The sequence below is a fragment of the Neoarius graeffei genome, chromosome 6 (genome assembly GCF_027579695.1).
Source record: "Neoarius graeffei isolate fNeoGra1 chromosome 6, fNeoGra1.pri, whole genome shotgun sequence".
In the NCBI taxonomy this organism is placed as follows: domain Eukaryota; kingdom Metazoa; phylum Chordata; class Actinopteri; order Siluriformes; family Ariidae; genus Neoarius; species Neoarius graeffei.
Window position 1 is genome coordinate 59,347,342 of NC_083574.1, and position 22,584 is coordinate 59,369,925.

Sequence of the window (22,584 nt, forward strand, 5' to 3'; positions counted from 1 at the left end):
ATTGTTTCTATCGGATAATTTTGCTGGCGCTCCTAGAAGCGAAATGCTAATACACGTGTTAAAATTATAACGACCGAGTGAACCACGACAAGAGAACGCTCATTTTACAGCAACACGAAATGAAATTCTTCCATATTATCATCGAGAAAGCTTTTGAATCTCACCTGAGATAAAACGATTACGACAAAACACGAGCCGTTTTGGTTTGAGCCTCCGTTAGATCAGCCCTGCCGATCTTGTTTAGCCACGCTCGTCTCTCTCCTCTCCGTACTACGCCTCAGAGTTTCCTCGCCCTCTTTCCGAATCAGACACAATTCGAAAAACATCAGAATGCGCCACGGTCACGAGTACTGTTGTGACCACAACCATATACAGCACAAAGATACATGGCATAGCTAAAAACAATATGCTTACAACAGTGGGGAAAAACAAACAAAGTTGCACACGCATGACTATGGAATGTCACTTGACCCCCCCCGCATTCGTATATCCACCAACATGGCCGACATCCGGGTTTCTACTTTGCGTTGACGTCACTTGCAAGTTAAGGAGATCACATCGCCAAAGAATTCTCCTAAAACCCGAATATCGGCGTATACCACATCTTAAATCGTAAAATGCTAAACTCAAAAGACGCTGCTTACATGACCTGTATTAAATTCTGAATATTATCATATTCGTGGGGTGTGTTTTTTTAAGACGGAACATTTCTGCCCACTGCTCATCAAAGCCATGTGCGGAGTGAATCCTTCAGGCTAACCGGACAGCTGCGCAACTCAGAAGAAAGCCACTTTATCAGCCCTCGATGGACCTCATTTTGGCCAACACTGAGAAGGGTATTAAGCACAGTTACTGGCTGATCTTGATATATCGGTCCGTCCCGAGTTTTTACTCTCATATAGCTATTACCAAGCAGTCCTATGAGATCACAAGATAAACTAGAAAAGCACTGAGAGCGCAGACCTCCACCAAGAATCCTTAAAAAAATTCCGGGATCCAGACGGTGATCCGGATCACCGCCAAAATTTAATGGATTGTTACTTGTGCCCAGTCACACCTCTGGAAAAAATTTCAGAGCAATCCGTTCATAACTTTTTCCGTAATGTTGCTAACAGACAAACCAACAAACAAACCAACGCTACCAAAAACATAACCTCCTTGGCGGAGGTAATGAGAGAACAAGTTTCAATTAACCCTAAATACAACACCCTTAAGCATCTTGTACAACAACGGACATAAAGCAGGTTTCCCCATGTTTGCAGATTAAGCCCATTTCACATTAGGACAAAATCACTGAACGCGTCCTCACCGCTCCACAGCACAATTTTATACCTGCCTCCGTTTCATTCGCTGGTTTAAGTCAATAGTCTAGACGTGGGTTTCTTAACTAGCGGGCTGTGAAGCACCATCTAGTAGGCCGCAAGTCCCCCCAAGTTGAAGCAAGTTTTAAAAGCTTTAATTCAAGTACCTGGGGTCAACTGTGCAGGAAAATGGGGGCTGCGATAGTGAGGTGAGAAAGAGAGTGCAGGCAGGGTGGAGCAGTTGGAGAAGGATTTTGGGAGTCATTTGTGATAGGAAAGTCCCAGCAAAAGTGAAAGGTAAGATGTATAAAGCTAGCCGCACACTACGCCGATTTTCAGCGTACCGAGCCAACTGAAGTCATGAGTCAGGCGTAAAGACTAGCTTTCGATGGTACCGACTCATCTCACAGCCGATTGGAAAAACTAATCGGGAGGCAGACTGATCGGCGAGAGTCGCTAGCAATAGCCAATCATATCTTTCGCATATAATACATGACATCATTAAACACAATTTCTAGCGCGAGAAATACGTGTTGGTAGCACCTAATGCAGGTATATACTGTAATTCCATAGACTGAAGCTTTATCCATAGACACAGTGGGCTGGAAAGCCACTCTGCTCAAGTTGTGTGGCTGAATTCCAAAATCGCTTTAACTCCCCTTTATAAGTGCACTATTTAAGGTTGGAAATAATAGCTCATGCAGCCTAGATAGTGCGCTACATATTCCATGTTGTGTCATTTGTAATTCAGCCTGTAGCATCTTCAAGTGTTGGATTTAACAGTAACTATATCCAATAGCCAATCACAAAGCTATTAAGTTGTCACGTGATATTTAGCAGAATGTTTGTTATGATGCTTAGTTCGCATAATCTCGTTTGGTGTCGCTTCAATCGCGACTGCACTCGTCAACAGTCGTGAGTTAGTCGGGGATATGTGCGTGCCCTGTCGGGAGTCGGCTCTGAAATGGGTCCGTTCGGTACCGCGTGGATCGGCGTAGTGTGCGGCTAGCTTAAGACAGTAGTGAGACCAGCTGTGATGTATGGATTGGAGACCGTCCCCTTAACGAAGAGGCAGGAGGCAAAGTTGGAGGTGGTGGAGTTGAGGATGTTAAGGTTTGCGATGAGAGGTTGGACAGGATAAGGAACGAGCACATCAGAGGGACAGCACATGTGGAGAGCTTGGGAATTAAACTAAGAGAGATGAGACTGAGATGGTATGGGCACATCCTGAGAAGAGATGCAGAGCATGTTGGAAGGAGAATGTTGAGGATGGAGCTGCCAGGCAAACAAAAACAAGGAAGGCCAAAGAGGAGATACATGGATGTGGTGAGAGAGGACATGAAAGTGGCAGGTGTGGTAGAGAAGGATGGCGGAAGACAGGGAGCAATGGAGACGAAAGATCCGCTGTGGCGACCCCTATTCAATCTTTAGATTGAAAGTGTCGTGTTCTTCAGACATAACGGGTGTAAAATTGCAGCGGCCAGGGCGTTAAATGGACAGTAATGCACTTCACTTGATGAATGACATGACCCATCAACAGCAGTCCTGTATCACACATTATGCTACGCTAGTTTGATGAATCAATCACTGAAGACCTGTAAAAATATTGGTATTTCATTTCCTGAATATATAAGGAGGATCATAAGGTGTCCGGTTCAGTGGCACCAGGATCACGTCTCTGCTTTTTGCGGATGATGTGGTCCTATTGGCTTCATCAACCTGTGATTTACAGCATGCGCCGGAACAGTTTGCAGCAGTGTGAGAAGCGGCTGGGATGAGGATCAGCACCTCCAAACCTGTGGCCATGTTGCTCAGCCGGAAACAGGGTGGAGTGCCTACTCCGGGTCAGGGGGGAGCTGCTACCTAAAGTGGAGGAGTTTAATTATCCCGGGGTTTTGTTCACGAGTGAGGGTAAGGGGGAGCAGGAGTTGGACAGATGGATCGGGGCAGCGTCAGCAGTGATGCATGGTGGTAAAGAGAGAGCTGAGCCAAAAGCTCTCAATTTACCGGTCCATCTACGTTCCCACTCTCACCTATGGTCACGAGCTATGGATAGTGACCGAAAGAATGAGATCGCAGACACAAGCGGTAGAAAGGAGTTTTCTCCGCAGGGTGGCTGGGCTCTCGCTGAGAGACAGGGTGAGAAGCTTGGTCATTCGGGAGAGACTCAGAGTAGAACCGCTGCTCCTCCACATCGAAAGGAGCCAGTTAAGGTAGTTCGAGCACCTTGTTAGGATTCCTCCTGGACGCCTCCCAAGGGAGGTTTTCTGGGCGTGCACCACTGGGAGGAGACCCCGGGGCAGACCCAGGACATGCTGGAGAGATCACATCTGTCAGCTGGCCTGGGAACGCCTCAGTATTCCCCCCGGAAGAACCGGTGGAGGTGGCCGGGGAAAGGGAAGTCTGGGCTGTTCTGCTTAGGCTGCTACCCCCCGCAACCCGGATCCGGATAAGCGGGAGATGGCGGCTAGATGGATATAAGGACGACATTTTCTTTTCTAAAACATCTCACGGTCTAGTAACTATCATCTTCACTGCAACCTGCTCCTTGCTGCTCGAGATCAACCAGATCCTCAAGCAGCAATGTGGTTAAGTATAATGTTTGCAAGTGTAAAACCACAACCTACCAGAAATCTTTTGCTGTTAGAATGAGCAGAAATTGGAACATTCTTTCTGATTAATTTAATTTCAACATACCCCGTGTCTGAAATCGCACTCATTCACTACACCCTACTCACCATAGAGGGAATTACTATCTAGAGGACTATCGAGTGAGCTCATTGGTAAAATATGAAACCCCCCCCCGCGCCATTATTTACATCATTACTGTTGCACAATTAAATAAAAGCGTGCCAGATCAGCTGGCTGGTGGGTTTTCAAAACAATAAACACATGCATCTATTTTCGTGATAAATCCATAGTACACTCAGCGTATTTCCCATATTAATAAATACAAAGTAGTTGGTGTGTCTGCTGCATCTTTCAGTTCTTTTAAATCAAGGCTGAATACTTTCTTCTTTCCCGCTGCCTTTTATTAAATCGCATTTGAGGCTTTTGATTAATTCCTCGCTCTGCACTGTAACTTTTATTCCTGCATTTTCTCTTATTCTATTTTAGCTTTTTTCTATTCTCTGACCATTTTTAATTGTACTTCAACTCGGGCTGGGACAATTATCCGACGTAATCGACGTTGTCGATTATAAAAATTATTCGACGTGGAATTTTAGTGTTGACACGTTGTGTAAAACCACACAGGGTAAATGTTCATAGAACAAAACCGGAACTTTCAAATAGGACTGTTTATATCAATCGTTTTTGGTTTAACCGGATACAAACGCAGAGCAAGGGCTGGGACGACGCGTTGACCTAATTGATTTTGTGAATAATTTGCGTCCGTGTAACCTACTTGAGCAACATGGCTGCGTCTACCAGCGGTACAACAGAGCGTGTGGAACAACACGTGGCAAAAAAGGCTCGCACACGGTCCTCCAAAGTTTGGGAATACTTTAATCTTGACACCAACAGCGGGGTCGTCTGCAGACTCTGCAAAGTGCATCTGGCATATCACCTCTAGCACGACAGTCATGCACGAGCACATGAAGAGGAAACACCCTGGTGCAGTGAGTCAAGATAGCAGCAAAACACCGTAAGTTCTGTTTACTTTCTTTGCCTCTTCTCCACCCAAGCCTGGAAAATGTTACCACACAGTCAATCCATTCATTTGTGTAATTTTTTATATCGTACTAAATTCTGCACCGCTCCTGTAGCTGACATTAATAATGCTGTTTGTTTTCTTCCTGTTTACTTATTCCGAGAGTGAGCGAGCCAAATTATCGTTTACAACTATTTTTCACAGAATGTAGCTTCCTTGCTCACTGATGTAAGCCAAACTATGAGCTACCTTTGCCAGTGATTATAAAAACGTTTCTCTAGTTTTGACATCATTCCACCTTTTAGCAGCTATAGGCCTACTGAAGCAATTTTCCACCATATCAGGTTTTCCGGTTTCCGGTTGAGAGTACGTTGTGCGCATTCTGGCTGTCGCTTCTCACCGGAGCTTTATTTTCTTTTCTCCTTTTATTTAATTTTTTTTCTTTTTTCTGTGTTTGATGTTTGAGTGTTTCGTCCGCCGGTTGTGGTGTAGCTCCAGACCCAGTTTTGGGCATCGGTTCCCTCCAGGCCTTGGTTTGCTGTGGGTGATGCCTGTGCTCCTAGCTCTGGACTGCAATGAGCTCATTGCTCATTTTAACATTGTGGTTGTCCAGCACTGTGTGCTTTAATGCTTGGCGTGATGTTCCGAGCAATGTTGCTCGGTGGCGTTGCGGCAGCTGTGCAGGCGGTTTGGGACACACCAGTGCTCTGCATGGCGGTGCTTCTGTGCTTGCTTTGTGGATCCATGGCGTGGTGTTTGAGCGATGTTGCTGGCAGCGTCACGGCAGCTGTATTGGAGATGTGGGACTTGTTTTCGTGCGCCTTTTGGTGGGACTGTGGCTGCTACACCACTGGAATGATATCCTGACCTCTATTTGGTGGACTTTTTTCTGCTTATTATTGTAAAGTGACCTTGGGTTTTGAGAAAGGCGCTATATAAAATTGTGCTCAGACTGGGGACTCCATTGTTCTACTAGGGGACTTCAACGCTTACGTGGGCGACGACAGTGATACCTGGAGGGGCGTGATTGGGAGGAACGGCCTCCCCGATCTGAACCCGAGTGGTGTTTTGTTATTGGACTTCTGTGCTAGTCACGGTTTGTCCATAACGAACACCATGTTCGAGCATAGAGCACTACATTCACACTGCAAGGCTTAATGCTCAATTCCAATTTTTTTGGGAGGTCGTTCACATTAACAAATATATGCAACTTGTATGTGATCCTCAGTATGAACGAAAAGCGACCTAAAAGTGTTCCGCATGTGCACTGCAGGATACAACGACGTCACACGCAGTGAGCATGGCCAGTGTTTACGGAAATAACCTAAAGTTTCCTGTGTATGACAGTAGCCAGCATGGAGTACCTGGCGATGATGCAGTAGTTGTTGCGACGGAGCCAGAACATGCACAATAGCCTGATGTTAAGGAGGAGGCTGAGAAGGAAGAGGGCAAGAGTTTTGTTGTTGTAACTTTGAGAGACCCGCCGCCTACTTCAGCGCAGAATAGTGACGTTTGTGGCTTGTTGATGACGTGCAAGTCGGATGAATGCGACCTGGCGGTTCAGACTGAAGTCGCATATGAAAAGATCGGATAGGAATCGGAATTAGGACCACATATCCAAACGGCCTGGGTCGGATTTGAAAAAAATCGGATCTGTGTCGTTCATATTGTCAATAAAAGATCGGATACAGGTCACATATGGGCGAAAAAAATCGGATTTGAGTCACTTCAGCCTGCAGTGTGAACGTAGTGGAGGTGTCCATAAGTGCATGTGGCACCAGGACACCTTAGGTCGGAGGTCGATGATGGACTTTGTTGTCGTTTCATCGGATCTCCGGCCCTATGTCTTGGACACTCGGGTGAAGAGAGGGGCTGAACTATCAACTGATCACCACCTGGTGGGGAGTTGGATCCACTGGCGGAAGAGGAAGCCGGACAGACCTGGGAGGCCCAAACATATGGTGAAGGTCTGCTGGGAACGTCTGGCCGAGCACTCTGTCGGGGAGGTCTTTAACTCCCACCTCCGGGAGAGCTTCTCCCAGCTTCCGAGGGAGGCGGGGGACATTGAGTCTGAGTGGACCATTTTCTCTGCCTCCATTGTCGACGCGGCTGTTCGGAGCTGTGGCCGCAAGGTCTCCAGTGCCTGTCGTGGCGGCAATCCCCGAACCCAGTGGTGGACACCGGAAGTAAGGGATGCCGTCAAGCTGAAGGTGTCCTATCGGGCCATGTTGGCCTCTGGGACTCCTGAGGCAGCTGACAAGTATCGGCAGGCCAGGCGTGCCGCAGCTCGGGCAGTTGCAGAGGCAAAAACTCGGAACTGGGAGGAGTTCAGTGAGGCCATGGAGGAGGACTATCAGTCGGCCTCAAAGAAATTCTGCCAAACCATCCGGCACCTCAGGAGGGGGAAGCAGTACTCTGCCAACACCGTTTATAGTGCGGGTGGGGAGCTGTTGACCTCGACTGAGGATATTGTCGGGCGGTGGAAGGAATACTTCAAGGATCTCCTCAATCCCACCGTCACATCTTCCACTGAAGAAGCAGAGGCTAATGACTCAGGGGTGGACTTGTCCATTACCCAAGCCGAAGTCGCTGAGGTGGTTAGCAAGCTCCTCGGTGGCAAGGCACTGGGGGTAGATGAGATCCGCCCTGAGTATCTCAAAGCTCTGGGATGCTGTGGGGCTGTCTTGGCTGACACGCCTCTGCAACATCGCGTGGCACTCAGGGACAGTGCCTCGAGTGGCGGTCCCTCTTTTTCAGAAAGGGGACTGGACAGTGTGCTCCAATTATAGGGGAAATCACACTTCTCAGCCTCCCAGGGAAGGTTTACTCCAGGGTACTGGAGAGGAGAATTCAGCCAATAGTCGAACCTCGGATCCAGGAGGAACAATGCGGTTTTCGTCCTGGTCGCGGAACACTGGACCAGCTCTATACCCTTCATAGGGTGCTCGAGGGTTCATGGGATCAACCAGTCCACATGTGCTTTGTGGATCTGGAGAAGGCATTCGACCGTGTCCCTCGTGGTATTCTGTGGGGGGTGCTTCGGGAGTATGGGGTTCAGGGCTCTTTGCTTAGGGCTGTCCGGTCCCTGTACAAACGAAGCAGGAGTCTGGTTCGCATTGCCGGCAGGAAGTCAGACCTGTTCCCAGTGCATGTTGGACTCCGGCAGGGCTGCCCTTTGTCACCGGTTCTATTCGTAATCTTTATGGACAGAATTTCTAGGCGCAGCCAGGGGCCGGAAGGAATCCTGTTTGGGAACCACAGGATTTCATCTCTGCTTTTTGCAGATGTCCTCCTGTTGGCTTCTTCAAACCAGGACCTTCAGCATGCACTGGGGCGGTTTGCAGTAGTGTGTGAAGCGGCTGGGATGAGAATCAGCACCTCCAAGTCCGAGGCCATGGTTCTCGACCGGAAAAGGGTGGCTTGCCCTCTTCAGGTTGATGGAGAAGTCCTGCCTCAAGTGGAGGAGTTTAAGTATCTCGGGATCTTGTTTACAACTGAGGGAAGGATAGAGCGCGAGATCGACAGGTGGATCGGTGCGGCCTCTGCAGTGATGCGGTCGCTTTACCGGTCTGTCATGGTGAAGGAGCTGAGCCAAAAAGGCGAAGCTCTCGATTTACCGGTCGATCTACGTTCCGACTCTCACCTATGGTCATGAGCTTTCGGTAATGATCGAAAGAACAAAATCGCGGATACAAGCGGCCAAAATGAGTTTCCTTCGCAGGGTGGCTGGGCGCTCCCTTAGAGATAGGGTGAGAAGCACAGTCACTCGGGAGGAGCTCGGAGTAGAGCCACTGCTCCTCCACATCAAGAGGAATCAGCTGAGGTGGCTCGGGCATCTCTTTCGGATGCCTCCTGGACGCCTCCCTGGGGAGGTGTTCCAGGCATGTCCCCCTGGGAGGAGGCCCCGGGGAAGACCCAGGACACGCTGGAGGGACTATGTCTCTCGGCTGGCCTGGGAATGCCTCGGTGTTCTTCCCAAGGAGCTGGCCGAGGTGTCTGGGGAAAGGGAAGTTTGGGCTTCCATGCTCAGACTGCTGCCTCCGCGACCCGGCCCCGGATAAGCGGAAGATGACGAGACGAGGCTACGTAAATTGAACATATTAATTTAAGTAAAAAAAAATATTGCACTGATTTAACTTAATCCTAGAGATAGAAATCCTATTGAATTTGAGGACCAATATCTCAATAGGTGCATGGCATATCAGCACAGCAATAGTTTAGAAATTATAATATCAGGTTTCAAATTAGCTATTGTCATTATTCATGTGCATTTTGTTCATCTTTTTTTGGAGCAGACAAAGCAGTGTGGGGGATTTTTTTCATAAAAGGACCTCAAATCCCTGTGATCCCCAGATGGCTACAGACCTTACTGACAGCATTTTACAGATGATTGTAAAGGACATGAGACCCGTCTCCACTGTGGAAGGTGAAGGCTTCTGTGACACGATAAACACACTTCACCCAGGGTATGCACTTCCCTCCAGGCATCACTTCATGGATTTAAGAGTAGTAGTAGTAGTTGGCCATCAAAGACAAAGTGAAAGCTGCCCTCAAAAATGTCACAACCAAAATCTCACCAAAAGGTCTTGCTTTTTGAGTTTGTTAAGTGTTTCGTTAAAGAATAATGCTCAGTGTGGTGTTTAAGAAATGTTTTAATAAAATATTGAAATGTTAAAATTTCAGAGGTTTTTTTTTGTGCGTGTTGGATGGGGCAAATTGTTGTATTAAATAACTAACTGGAAAATAAGTGGAATAAAATTATTATTAGGTTAATCAAAATATTAGTCGTTAGATTTGTCTAATAACCCCCCCCCCAAAAAACACTAGATTAATTGTTTAAAGAATAATCGTTTGGGACAGCCCTAACTTGAACGTCTGTTTATAGTGCATTTCTTCGTCCGTTCATTCACTCCAACACTTTCTCAGTGAGACCACAATGCATGATGGTATATATTGCTTGGTTAGTGACCATCGGTTGTACACTACTTTTTACGATGCACTGTGGGATATTTTGAGTGCACTATACTACATAGGGTGTAATAATTCTCACTATATATTCGGACAGCGCTATAAAATGGCGAACTCACTATATAGGGAGTGATTTCGGACACAGGGATAGACAACCTTCGCTCTTTTAAATCTACCATGTTGAATTATTATTTTTCTGCTTCAAATAATTATGATTGCAACAACCCTTGCACTTTTAAACCTATATGTCTGAAACGCAATTCAGTCCGTCGTCTTACATGTCCTGTCTTATGTTGTTGGTAGACTGTTTATAATTATTTTTTTTTTTAAATACCTTGGGTCGACAGTAATTGGCTAATGCTGTTGTGCTTACCCTGCCATACATCTCAAACCTCCCCCCCCTTTTCTTTCACATCAATATTTTTTATTACTTTAATTTTAGGATTGAAGGCAAAGCTAATAAAATAAATATTTTAATGGAAAATTTAAAATAGATGTTGAAGAATGTTTGCCTGATTAATTTTTCAGTCAGCTGCTGAGTTATTTCCATTTCTGCAAAAGCAAAAAAAAAAAATTATGACAATTATTCAAATAGTCATGCATTTAGGACAATTATTTTCACAAAAACATGGCAGACTGTTCATTTTATATATCGAGTAACTGATTTTACAAAACTGGCCACCACAGTTACAGTTGTGGTCAGAAGTTTACATACAGTGTCAATGTCATGGCAATATTTGGGCTTTCGGTAATTTCTTTGAACTGTTTTTCTGTGGCAGAATCTACAGCATACATCTTTAATTAAAAAAAAATCCATTAGAATTCGGTGCACAAGTTTTAATTTTCTTTGGATTTTCTGAAATCGAAAACCGTGTCAAAATTATACATACACTCACTTCAATTATTAATTCAGAGGTGCTGAAACTTCCAAAATGTCTCTTATCTTGCCAAGGCTGAGGTCTCTTAACTTCCTGTTAGTGATCATGATTGACTACAGCTGGTAGCTTCTCTCTGCCTTCATAAAAATGTTTACAGCACTCATTGGATTGACCAACACACACACACACACAAAACAACGGGAAAGTCCAAGGAGCTCAGTGCAGATCTGAGAAAGAGGATCGCAGATATACACAACTCCAGAGTCTCTCTTGGAGCCATTTCTAAACAACTGCAAATTCCAAGATCAGTTCCAACAGTTGTATCCAAGTTATTGAGTTGTAGTCACTTTGCTTCAAGAACACTCCAACTGTCACCCTCAGCTGAAAGGAAATTGGTTTGGATGGTCAGGAACAACCTGGGAACCACCATGGCACAGCCCTGCCATGAACTGGAAGCTGATGGATCACTGTCTACAGTTCAGATCACCATGGACTAAGATGCTGCTATCCAAGAAATAACCTCCTGCTCCAAAATTGGCACCTTCAAGCTTAAGTGAAGTTTGAAGCTGACCACACGGACAAAGAAAAAAAAAAAGCCTTCTGGAGGATAGCTGTACGGTCAGATGAGACAAAGATTGAGTTGTTTGGCCACAACGACCACCATGTACAGAGGGACACTACCAGCTGGTGGTGGTGGTAGGATCATCATGCTCTGGGGCTGTTTTGCTGCCAGTGGAACTGGTTCATTGCACAAAGCGGATGGAATAATGAAAAAGGAAGACGACGTCAGAATTCAGCATAAATGATCAGAATTTTGAACACAACTTGGGACTTACAACAGGACAGTGAATCCAAACATGCAACAGAGCTGGTTGTGGAGGATAAAGCAGGCTAACATTAAGCTTAAAACAAGTCCTGACTTCAACCCTATTGAAAATGTATGGACTGTGCTTCAAGTAGAATTGAACTCTACCAGTTCTACCATGAGTCGTGAAATATCCAAGCAGAATTCTGCCAGAAGCTTGTTCATGGTAAACAAAAAAATGTTTGGTCAAGGTGAATCTTGCGAAGAGACATTTTGCCCAAATATTCGGTGTGCTGTATGTATAATTTTGACCGTGTTGATTTCAGAAAACCCAAAGAAAATTAAAACTTGTGCACCAAATTCTAGTGTTTTTTTTTTAAATTAAAGATGTATGCTGTACATTCTGCCACAGGAAAAACAGTTCAAATAAATTACTGAAAGCCCAAATATTGCCATGACCTTCATATCCAAGATGACATTCATGACACTGTATGTAAACTTCTGACCACAACTGTATAAACACAACCCAGGAATATCGTTTTAGTAGCCAGAGTAGTAAGCAGTGTCTGAACCAGGGCAAGGGAAGGCCACATGACCACAGAGCGCATGTGAGGTCACGGGTTGTGCAGGGCAGGCCTGACGACCTTGCTGGTGCAAACCCAGGCAGTGCTGGAATGGTTCAGCAGAAAGGCCTGTTGGAAGCCCAGCACCTGGTCTTCATCGGCCTGACACACGAATACACAAGTGCGCACGCAATACAGTGCTGAAATAATACCTCGTCAATAGAAATGTGCACCTCTGTGGATTACCTGACATTCTTTTTATTTCTTCCTCAAAACTGGGTATGTATGGTATTATGGAGAGCAAGGCTCGCAATAGTGTAGCAGATAACTGAAACAATCTTTCAAATGGTGATACAAGCACCAAACTTGGCACAAATACTCCTTAGACATTATTCTTTTGACAAATTACGTGGGCAACCTGAAATTCAAGATGGCTGCTTATTTTCAAGATGGCCGCCGCTGCAGACTTGACAATGGGATATGATCTGGCCACTTTGACCGATTTGAATGATCTTGGTGTCTAAAAGTAGGTTTTTGACTATGAGAAATCTAAAAATCCCACTCTTAACCTTCTAGGGAGCTCCTTTCTGCCATTTCTAGCAAAAATATGATGAAAAATATACATAGACCAGAACATATCCTACAAACTTTTATTTATTTGTTATTTTTAAATGCACAACTGGAATGTTTAGTTATGGTCAATGTTGGTCACTGCAGAGTGCAAGGAGTCAAATACAGAGCTCACAAATGCACTGTTCACCCCAGCAGTGAGCTGCATGGTTTCACTTGTCCTCACATTTGCAGCTACATAGTCCGGTGCAGGTGAGACTGAATCGGTAGCATTTGCACCTTCCACGGCATTCAGATTTGCATCCACATTTGGTCAGCTGTTGGCAACTCTCGGCAATAGGTGGAAGCATTGTCCAGAAGACCTTCCATGTGTCTCCACTCTTTGTCCATCCCCAGTCAGCAGGACTTTGCGTTTCTGGTTGGCGCAGTGTTGACTGACTCCATATACAGCCTGCTTGATGGGCAGCGCGCTTTGCATGCTGAAGTAGTGCTGCTCGAGTTGGAGGGATGGCTTCATATGGCCTCTGCTTTCGAGCAAACATATCCAGCCTGGCATCATCAACACGTGCAACTGTACTGGACCTGTCATACATTGTCACCACAAACTTCTCCAGGACCTCCAGATCATCATCTACTGTTGGTGGGTACTGGCTGAGCTTGGCAAAGACATCAGAAGCTTCAGCATACACATCCCAGGTTTGCCATGCAGACTTCTTCCCTTTGCTGCGGAAGCCTGATACATCGCAACCAGTGAAGGCATGGAAGAAGAGTATTCCTTTGCTCTTCTCCAGTCCTAAACGGGTCAGCCACAATCAGATGTACCTACTTGTTTGAGATCTATGTAACAGCCTTCTATTTATGTTTATTAAACTATTTCATATGTTGTAATGGTAGACTACCATTGCCAATGTATGACGTTTCAAAGCCAGATCATAATTTACCACCACTGAATCCATGTTTCAGTTTTTTTTTTATCAGACAAACTCTTCATATTGCACATTTTCACCATGTAACGCATGTTCATTTGATTTAATACCCCAGAATGCATCATTGCTGCTTAAACTTGGCAATAATTTGTCAAACACTAACTGTTTTAGTAAATCAGCAGATTTCTGAGGAACAAATTGACAGCTGAATCACGGAATTCCGATAAAAATGAAATCTTTCACAATACTTTTGTCAATGGGGGGGTGCTGAACCTAATTTGTTTTCTGTGTCACTGCAAAGTTGAAAATGGCCTGAGAAATCTTATTTAATGCATTTTAATAAACACTTTAAATTAAATACAGACATTTTATGTAGTATGTGATATGATTTGATACAAAAACCCTGTTGCTGGGGGCATATGTTTGCAAAATTCACATGCCAAAGATTTTGCGTGTCATTTCCGTTGTTTTCTGTAGTGTCTGTAACGGTCTTGCTGTAACAGAATGCTGCAGAATTTTTTACCATTTTTGGTGACGACATGCATTGGTCCTGTTGGCCTCATGTAGGGCTCTAGTTACATATTCATACGTCTTTAGTTGTTATATTAATGGATATATTTGCAATATGTAGTGTCCGTAACGGGTGTAGTGTCCGTAACGCCAAATTGATATTTTGGTAAAGCCAGTTAATTGAGACTTCTTGACAAATTTAAATGAAACCTTCATGTGAGAATGATGCAAATTAATCATATTCTTCTCTCAAAAGTTGTAACCGATTGAATTAAGACCCCACAGGCCAACTATTTGAACACTAAATTATCATCATCAAGATGTTACCAAGACATATTTTGACCATTCAAGATACAGCCCTGGCTTGTTAATAACATTTTTTTACATAATGTGCTTTTTAACACTTTTGTTTTTGAGACGGCTATTCATGTACAGTTGAACCTCGTTTGAGTGGCCTCCCCTATTGCCGGCCAAAAGTGGCCTTATAAATGAGGTGGTTGTTCACGAGAGGTCCAAATGCATCCGTGAGACAGCCAAATGTGGCCTTTCATAAGAGGTGGCTGCTCACATAAGTGACCTCTCTAGAGAGGTATTACAATTACTAGTATTTTCCAAAAGTGTGTTTAAGTATGTATAACATGTGGTGTTGATCCTGTGTTGATACTGATATACTAGTATTACCCGGTAGGTTTCGCCCTGCTGCATGATGCAATGTTCGAGTAGTCACCCTTGTTTTTTTTTAATAATTCGTTAAGGTGTAATGTGTAGTAGATGCAGTGTGTCATGACTAATAGGGATGTGACTTTTGATCAAAAACACTATTCGAAATTCGCTAAAAGATATTCGAAATTCGATTCGAAAATCGACAGAACCCCGCCCGCCCCACCCAAACGCGCGCACACATGACAGACAGGGTGAAAGTGGTAACGGTTTAATGAGTCATCAAAAAACAAACTTCCATTCACCTCACATAGCCTACAGTATCAAACAATAATATAGGCTTCCAATTTTATTGTACATTTCTATGCAGCCACGACTATTTTCGTCTGTTGGAAGGAACCGCGGGTGAAACTGCCCGTTTAGGAAACGATAATGAAAGCATTCCAACAGTCAGAGCAGAATAAACTTAAGACATATTTTTGTTCAAAAAAAATTAACATGTCGACGTGGTCGGGATGGAGACGGGTACGCAGCCTATTGACAATTAGACCGGCTGCGGAGAACACACGCTCCGATGGCACGGACGTTGCAGGCACACACAGGTAGGCGCTGGCCAACTTTGCCAGGCGAGGGTATTTCTGTTGATTGTCTTTCCACCATGTCATCGGGTCAGTGTGGAGCGGTGGGCATGTATCCTGGCAGTACTGAGTCAATTCAGTCACGCATGTTGCCCTCTCTGTGCTGTAATCCTCGCCAAATATGACGGCAATTGCTGCTGTTAATGGGCCATCCTTTTGGGAATGTTTCGGTTCGCTGGGCCCTTCATGCGATTCCGCCGCCTCTCCGGCCTCTTCATCATCTGCCATGGACAGAAGGTTTCTCACCTCGGCCTGCACTGTTTCTCTCACCTCGTCAGTTGCGAACCTCAGGTGTTTGTGTCTGGGATCCAAAAATGAGGCAATGTATGCGACCTTGCGTGCACTGCTGGCATTTGACTACCTTTACTGTACGATAGCAGCACCCTCTGGCCGAATTAATGCAACAGAGTATGTTAGGAACAAGGAAACGCCTTTCCGCGCTCATTTTTTTTTTTTAGTGGAATGTAACGTAAGCCAAAACGGCATTCGAAATTACTATTCATTATTCGAACTCGTCACGAATATTCGACTATACGAAAATCATGTCCCATCCCTAATGACTAATTGTACTAAAAACATTTCTCTGAAACACGTCCCATGTTGTGACTTTGGGAATAACCCAAGACACATTGTGTAGTGTCCGTAACGTTGTGTAACATTGTTCAACAAGTATATAAGCTATGTAATCTTTGATGGAAAGGACAACCAACTGTCAATTAATTAAGGAACTAGTATAATAAGCCGATACTATGCGTAAAATGATGTTTTGTGAGCCCAATAATTGGAGCTTTAATAAAGTGTTGTGAAATTTTGTGTTTCTCCGTCTAATATCGGGGTCCCTGATAACGTGTCACATAACTAGAAGACCCAGCAAATATATGTAACTATACTCAATTGTAACATTCGACAGGGAACTTTATGGCATAACAGTTCGTTGCCCCATCAACATTTGCTTTTGAGGTGTTTTAAGTGGATCAATCCCGTTATATCTTTTAATGTAGTGTCCGTAACGTCAACAACCTAGCAGAATGGAGCATGTATAAAATGAGGTATATTTTCAAAACGGAAAGAGAATGCTACATGAAATTTTAGGTATGGGACCCCAATATGTTCAAGCCCATATCACATCACAGTTTTGACCATTTTGGGTAACCTTGTTTGTTTGGTTTTTTTTTGTTATTTTGGAACCTATAGGGTCCATCTGATCTTGGCTGACCCGTAAAGAGAGGTGCAGGTCATGTACAGGAATCCATCTCAGGTTCCGTCCTTGGCCAAAGGCCACCCGCAACTGGTGCAGACCAATCCCTTGAAGGAGAGGCAGAACACTGATTGCTATGACGAGGACATCTACCTCTACACCCTACACCCCAAACTATAATTATTGCTACAGTCTATACAAACATGCATGCTAGCTATGTTAGTGGACTATTTTACAAAAGGCCAAGAATAAGGCAAAAGTAAGCTTCGGAGTGATTTTATTCTCCCAGATTTGGATTCTACATGGTCAAAAATGAAAAATTTGATGCCAGAATCATCCATATCGGACAAGTCTGTGCATAGTTATGGCAAAACGATATATTTCTGTACTGGACATGGCGGCCATCTTTAAAATGGGCAGCCATCTTGAATTTCAAGTGGCCCGCGTACTTTTTCAAAAGAATAATGTCTAAGGAGCATCTGTGCCGAATTTGGTGCTTGTATCACAATTTGAAAGATTCCTCTGAAACATTATGTTATCTGCTGCACTACAAAGACACGCTGGACGAAATCCTGAATCTGTCAGTTAATAAGTATTAGACAGAAGGACGAAAGGCCATGGAAATACTTACTTTTAGTTGTCCTACTACCATACACAATATGCAGCTGTCAGGAGTGGGCTGGTGATCTTGTGCTGTTACGCTGTGGGCTATTTTTGTGAAGGGCAGGCTCTGAGGAGACAAAAAGATGCCCTTCATATACATTTGCTCCTTGCTTGGAAACATCACTTTGTACTTAAATCCTGATATCTATGCAAATTTCACTTTTACAAGATGACATGCAGAGAGAGAGAGAGAGAGATCACTAGAGAATTAATGCTACGACCTAAAGTGTGTAAGATTTTATCGGTTTACAGCTTCAAACATACACAGAGCTCTATGCCGAAAACTAACAGCACATTCGAACAGGGTGTGGAGCTCAATTTGCCTGGAGCCAAACTTTTTTGTTTAAAGTCAAACATCAAATTATGACCAAGTCATCCATATTAAACCCCCTGCAAATGGCTACAGTGTATTGCTGGGTTTCAGTCGCGTGACTTTTCTTAGCGGTTTTACCGCAAGTGAAATAGCTGGTGGTCTAAACGGCTGCTGGAGCGCAAACAACTAGCGATAACTTAGAGTACGCTCATGATCCAGAAGCCACTGCTGGCTTTAGATATATTCAGAAGATTGCTGTGTGCAATGGAATCGACCGTACAGTCTGGGAAAGAAGGATTTGTCGTACGATCTCGAAAACCACCCTTCAGTCGAGTTCCCCGACATCTCGAACTATCTGGTGTTGCAGACGTCCTTCTACACCTCAAAACACGTGAAAGTGTGGAAGAGTACGGAGGCTTACAACTTTTTTTTTTTTTGCACGTGGCTGGGTAAAGGACCTTGGGATCAAGTCGCTGCCGAATGAACCCTGTATTGGTTTTGCCCGTGTAAGTATGTTTTTTTTTTTTTAAAGCTTTTTGCTCACGTCTTTACAACGAAGCGCTGCACGTTGAAGTGTAAACAAACAGTTCGCTTGATTCTCACTTGTGTTGGCTCTTATCTCTCAGGTAACTCATTTACAAAGATCATCAGAAACCACTTTAAAGACCTGGACCTCAGTTAAACAAGTGATCACGGCGCATTGTAACTGTACGGCTGGGGAATAATTTTGTCGCGACCTTCATGCATATGGACTTTGTGAGGCGTGAGGAGGAAACGAAGAAAGAGCTGGGGACTTTAGCGCTTCGTGGCGAAAAAAAGTACCATAAAATAACGACATAGCAAGAAAAGTACTTGGAAAACACTAAGGATATAGCTGAGAGGGAGATACAAACCTTTCACCAAGTGATGACTGCAAACTCGAGCATGCTTCGACTCGGCTCCCTTCGATTTCAGTGAGAGGTTCAAAAGCCACCTTTCTCGACATCTTTTTGTGAAATCCTGTGTTCGTTCACCCTTTTTTATTAGTTCACGGGGAACCCTGAAGAAACTTATTAGTTTCACGGTTTGATCGATTTCAAACAACCTAAAACAACGCAAACGTAAGGCATTTTTCACGCCAGCGATGCACCTTCTCCATACAAACGCTTTGTCAACTGAGCTTTGGTAGACCACCAGCTAAAGCTTTGAATAACTAATGAGGCGGATGCGACGTCACGTGAAACCCAGCAATTTCAGCATAAAATCAACTAAGCAAAGTCTTACAGAGAGTTTCTCGACAATCGCTGCTTTTCCCTGGAATTGCTGTCCTTCCCATGTAAGGCATGATGTATCAATCTGGAAAAAGAGAACACGATCAGGTAAAAGTGCCGACACACCAGACAGTTTTCACTACTAGGTTGAGGTGAACAATTTCGGGAAAATATCCGCAATTTTCTTAACACACACTGTGATTCAAGTTGCATTTTTTTAAAATTAATTTATCTTCAGGCCTGATCACGTCCAAAAATCTACCAGGCATCATTTTAAATACAATTTGTTCCTTCAAAGGAAAAAAAAAAAAAAAACGTCTGGGGATTTTTTTATTTTTTTAAATCCAAGGCCCGATCTTTGGGTCCAAATATTTACGAGGGACAAAAACGACTGAAGTCAGTGTTTGCAAAAGGGATCCTTTCCATGTTGTCACACACTCGTTCACACTGCTGTAATCAGCTAAATATCCAGGCATTACTTGAGGAACAGAGTTCACAAATTCTGCTCGACTTCTTTTGTAAAAGATCAGAAAACAGCCCGTGTGAGAGAATCGACTACGGGCACTGAACGGGGTGCTGCGCCAAAGACATGGATGAAGGACCGTTCTTGAAGCAGTACCGTCTGAGGGATCAGAGATCATGTTCAGCTTCGGCTTGCGCCCTTGCCCTTTGCACACTGAAACCCCTCCAGATTCATTGAATCGCTGAATGAGGACATGGAGTGGAGAGGGTGAAATACTCAAATCTCTTCATAGCTTTCTTTGAGGAAGATTGTTTTTAAACATTTCGATAATTTCCTCATGCGCTGGTTGACAAACTGGAGATCCTTGGCACATCTTTGCTGCGCAAAGACTAGGCCTTTCCTGGATACTGATTTTGTACCAAACCATGACTACAATCATCTGTTGACGTCACCCGTTTCAAATCACATCATTTCATTGTTTTACTTTATTCTGTCCCAACTTTATTTTTATTTTTTTGGAATGTGTTGCAGGCCTGAAATGCAGGAACGGATGTATATTAACAAATGAAATGAAGTTGACCAGATAAAACATGAAATATCTTGGGTTCATACTGTCTGCGATGAAGTACAAGTCAAAGTAAATTTAAATTTTAAAAATTAAAAATAAAATCACTTTTTTTTTTCTTCATTTTCCCGACCAACTCACCTTTTTCTGATTTGGGGCTGTTAGTCAATTTTGTTCTTATACATTTTCGTGTTCTCATGTTTTCTTCATGTCAGGTGCAACAATGCTCCTTAGCCAAAAAAATTCCTACAGAACCCTGAGTTCGAAGTATAAGCAGATAAATGGGGCGTTCTGCACATTCAAGTACGGAAGCCGCGAGAGGCCCTTCATATAATCTTTTTTTATTCACCTTGTTATCCCGAGATAATGACATAATTAACTCAGGATCTCGAGAAAACACAACTAATTCGAGATCTCGAGAAAACAAAACCGTTATTCCGAGATAACAACATAATTAATTCACGATGTCGAGAAAACACCACAACTAATTCGAGATCTCGAGAAAACAAAACAATTATTCCGTGATCTTGAGAAAACAAGACAATTATTCCTTGATCTCGAAAAAACAAAATCATTTCATGATCTCGAGAAAACAGCCGAGATTTCTAGCAGAGCTGCGCCCCCCTGTGGGTCAGACAACGAAGACTTAGAAATTTTGAAATTATCCCTTAAGAGACAATGCAATCTCTCATGTCAGCCCCTGATCAAAATATTGCCTTATTAGGTGATCGATTATTCCAGACATTCTAATGACCAAAGTTGCGTCTATACAGAATGAGAAATAGCCCCAGTCAGCATATCACAAGTCTCTTGGCGCACCTGAATGAACCATTTCTCAGCTGTTTACTCGAGATCATGAAATAATTTTGTTTTCTCGAGATCTCGGAAAAATGGTTTTGTTTACTCGAGATCTCGAATTAGTTGTGTTGTTTTCTCGAGATCCTGAATTAATTATGTCGTTATCTCGGGATAACAAGGTGAATAAAAAAAAAGGATTATATGAAGGGCCTCTCTCGGCTTCTGTATTCAAGGGACTAGTGGGTGAGAACTTGTTTCCAAGGAACTGAAGATGAAGAGGTTGCTGAAACTTGTCAAGAACCCAGGCTCTCTGAGCCTTGAAGGCAAATGACCGTGGAAGAGACGTGGCGTCACCTTCGACACCTTTGGGCAAACGGTGCCTCGGCTCACGTGTGGCAGGACGAGGCAACACGTCTAACCTGATGAAACTTTTGATGCACGTACGTCCCAATTTGTACAAAGAATTCCAGCAATGGAAAGGGTGCATGATCACAGTTGTCTAAATCCATAATGAACTTTGTCTGTGGTTGGCTTATTCACAATATTTTCCGTCCTGAACCAACATGACACGGGCCTAACTAGCAGCCAGTCACTGTGATGATGTCCGCATTTCAGTTTTAAAGCATGGCCTTGGCTATGTTTACGCCTGGCGTCCACACTCCTCCGGAGTTTGAGCCGCTAAAATGGAGATTTTTAGAAACGCTACCGGCCTTGGTTTAGTCTGAAAACTCGAGGGTCATGTTTTTGTTTTTGCCTGTCTGCACAGACATTTGGAAACAACGACCGTCGGCTTGACAGCGCGCCGCTGCGCTGATGAACCTCCCATACGTCTGGATGGGAGAACAGCATGCTTTTGTTTGGCCTTTAAAGACATTAAGTGTTTACATAAAACTAATGCCGATTCAAGAATAAATAATATTCACGGAATACACTTCATTTGTACGGCATTATGATGAGCTTTTACTTTAAGCGTTTTTTTTTTTTTTACAACACAATGTAACGCAATACACCAAATTCACAGGCGCCGCCATCTTGGGTTGTATTTTTTTTTAAGTGATCTTTGTCACCGGTGCGCGTGTGGTGGTGTTGGTTCAAATCCGCTTGAAACTTGTGATTCCCACTGAGTGGTCGAATCTCATGTTGACTTGATTTTTCCAATAAAATTGGCTCAACACTTTGCTGTCTTGTGCCTGAGGAAAATTGTGTCCCCTTCCTAAAAATCAACGATTTTCCGAATATTGTTTGCATGGAGAAAAAGTGAGAAGGTGTATAAATATTAGTAATACTGTTTTGAAGAGAATTAACACAAGTTTGACCGTCTTATACACGGCGCATTCGAGCGCCACCGTCATGAGTCATGCTTGGCGTCTACAATTTAAAGTGAACATACCTGCTAAAGTCTGGCTTTTAGGTTTAAACCCAAAGGATGGACCAGTTTCACTGATGTATTACTTTGAAGCCGTCTAGGTGCAGAATTGTGATTTACACAAAGAAGCCTTTATCTGTAATTCTTACCCTCATACTCAGAATTATAAATCTTTTGGTCTTTTCATTTCTGATTGAGGTTTTTCCTCATGAATGGAAAATTAAACCAATGGAAAATGATTGCTGGTTTGTGACCGGGGCAACGGACAGAAATGGAAATTTTATAAAACACTGTATTTCCAAAATGTTCATAACTTTGGTGTATTTTAAGACACATTTACAAAATGAAACAAGTTTTAAATTCAGATCTTCACGCTCTAATTTGATATGTTACACAACACCATGACAACTACTTTATATTAAATAAATAAATAAAACCCACCCCATGACCTGTCATTACTAATGCTTCCTGATTGCTTCTCAGTCATGATGCATCTT

General features: G+C 43.6%; 1 protein-coding gene across 1 annotated transcript in view; it reads right to left on the reverse strand.

The window, feature by feature from the left end:
• The window catches only part of nutf2 (nuclear transport factor 2), a 78,024-nt gene that overhangs the window by 8,089 nt on the left and 47,351 nt on the right, over nucleotides 1–22,584 (reverse strand). Inside the window, exons 3-4 of the mRNA XM_060923940.1 lie at nucleotides 18,909–18,980; nucleotides 17,301–17,399 (exon numbers count right to left, since the gene is read on the reverse strand). Of these exons, the coding sequence (XP_060779923.1) occupies nucleotides 17,301–17,399; nucleotides 18,909–18,980 (171 nt within the window). The remainder of the gene's footprint in view (nucleotides 1–17,300; nucleotides 17,400–18,908; nucleotides 18,981–22,584) is intronic.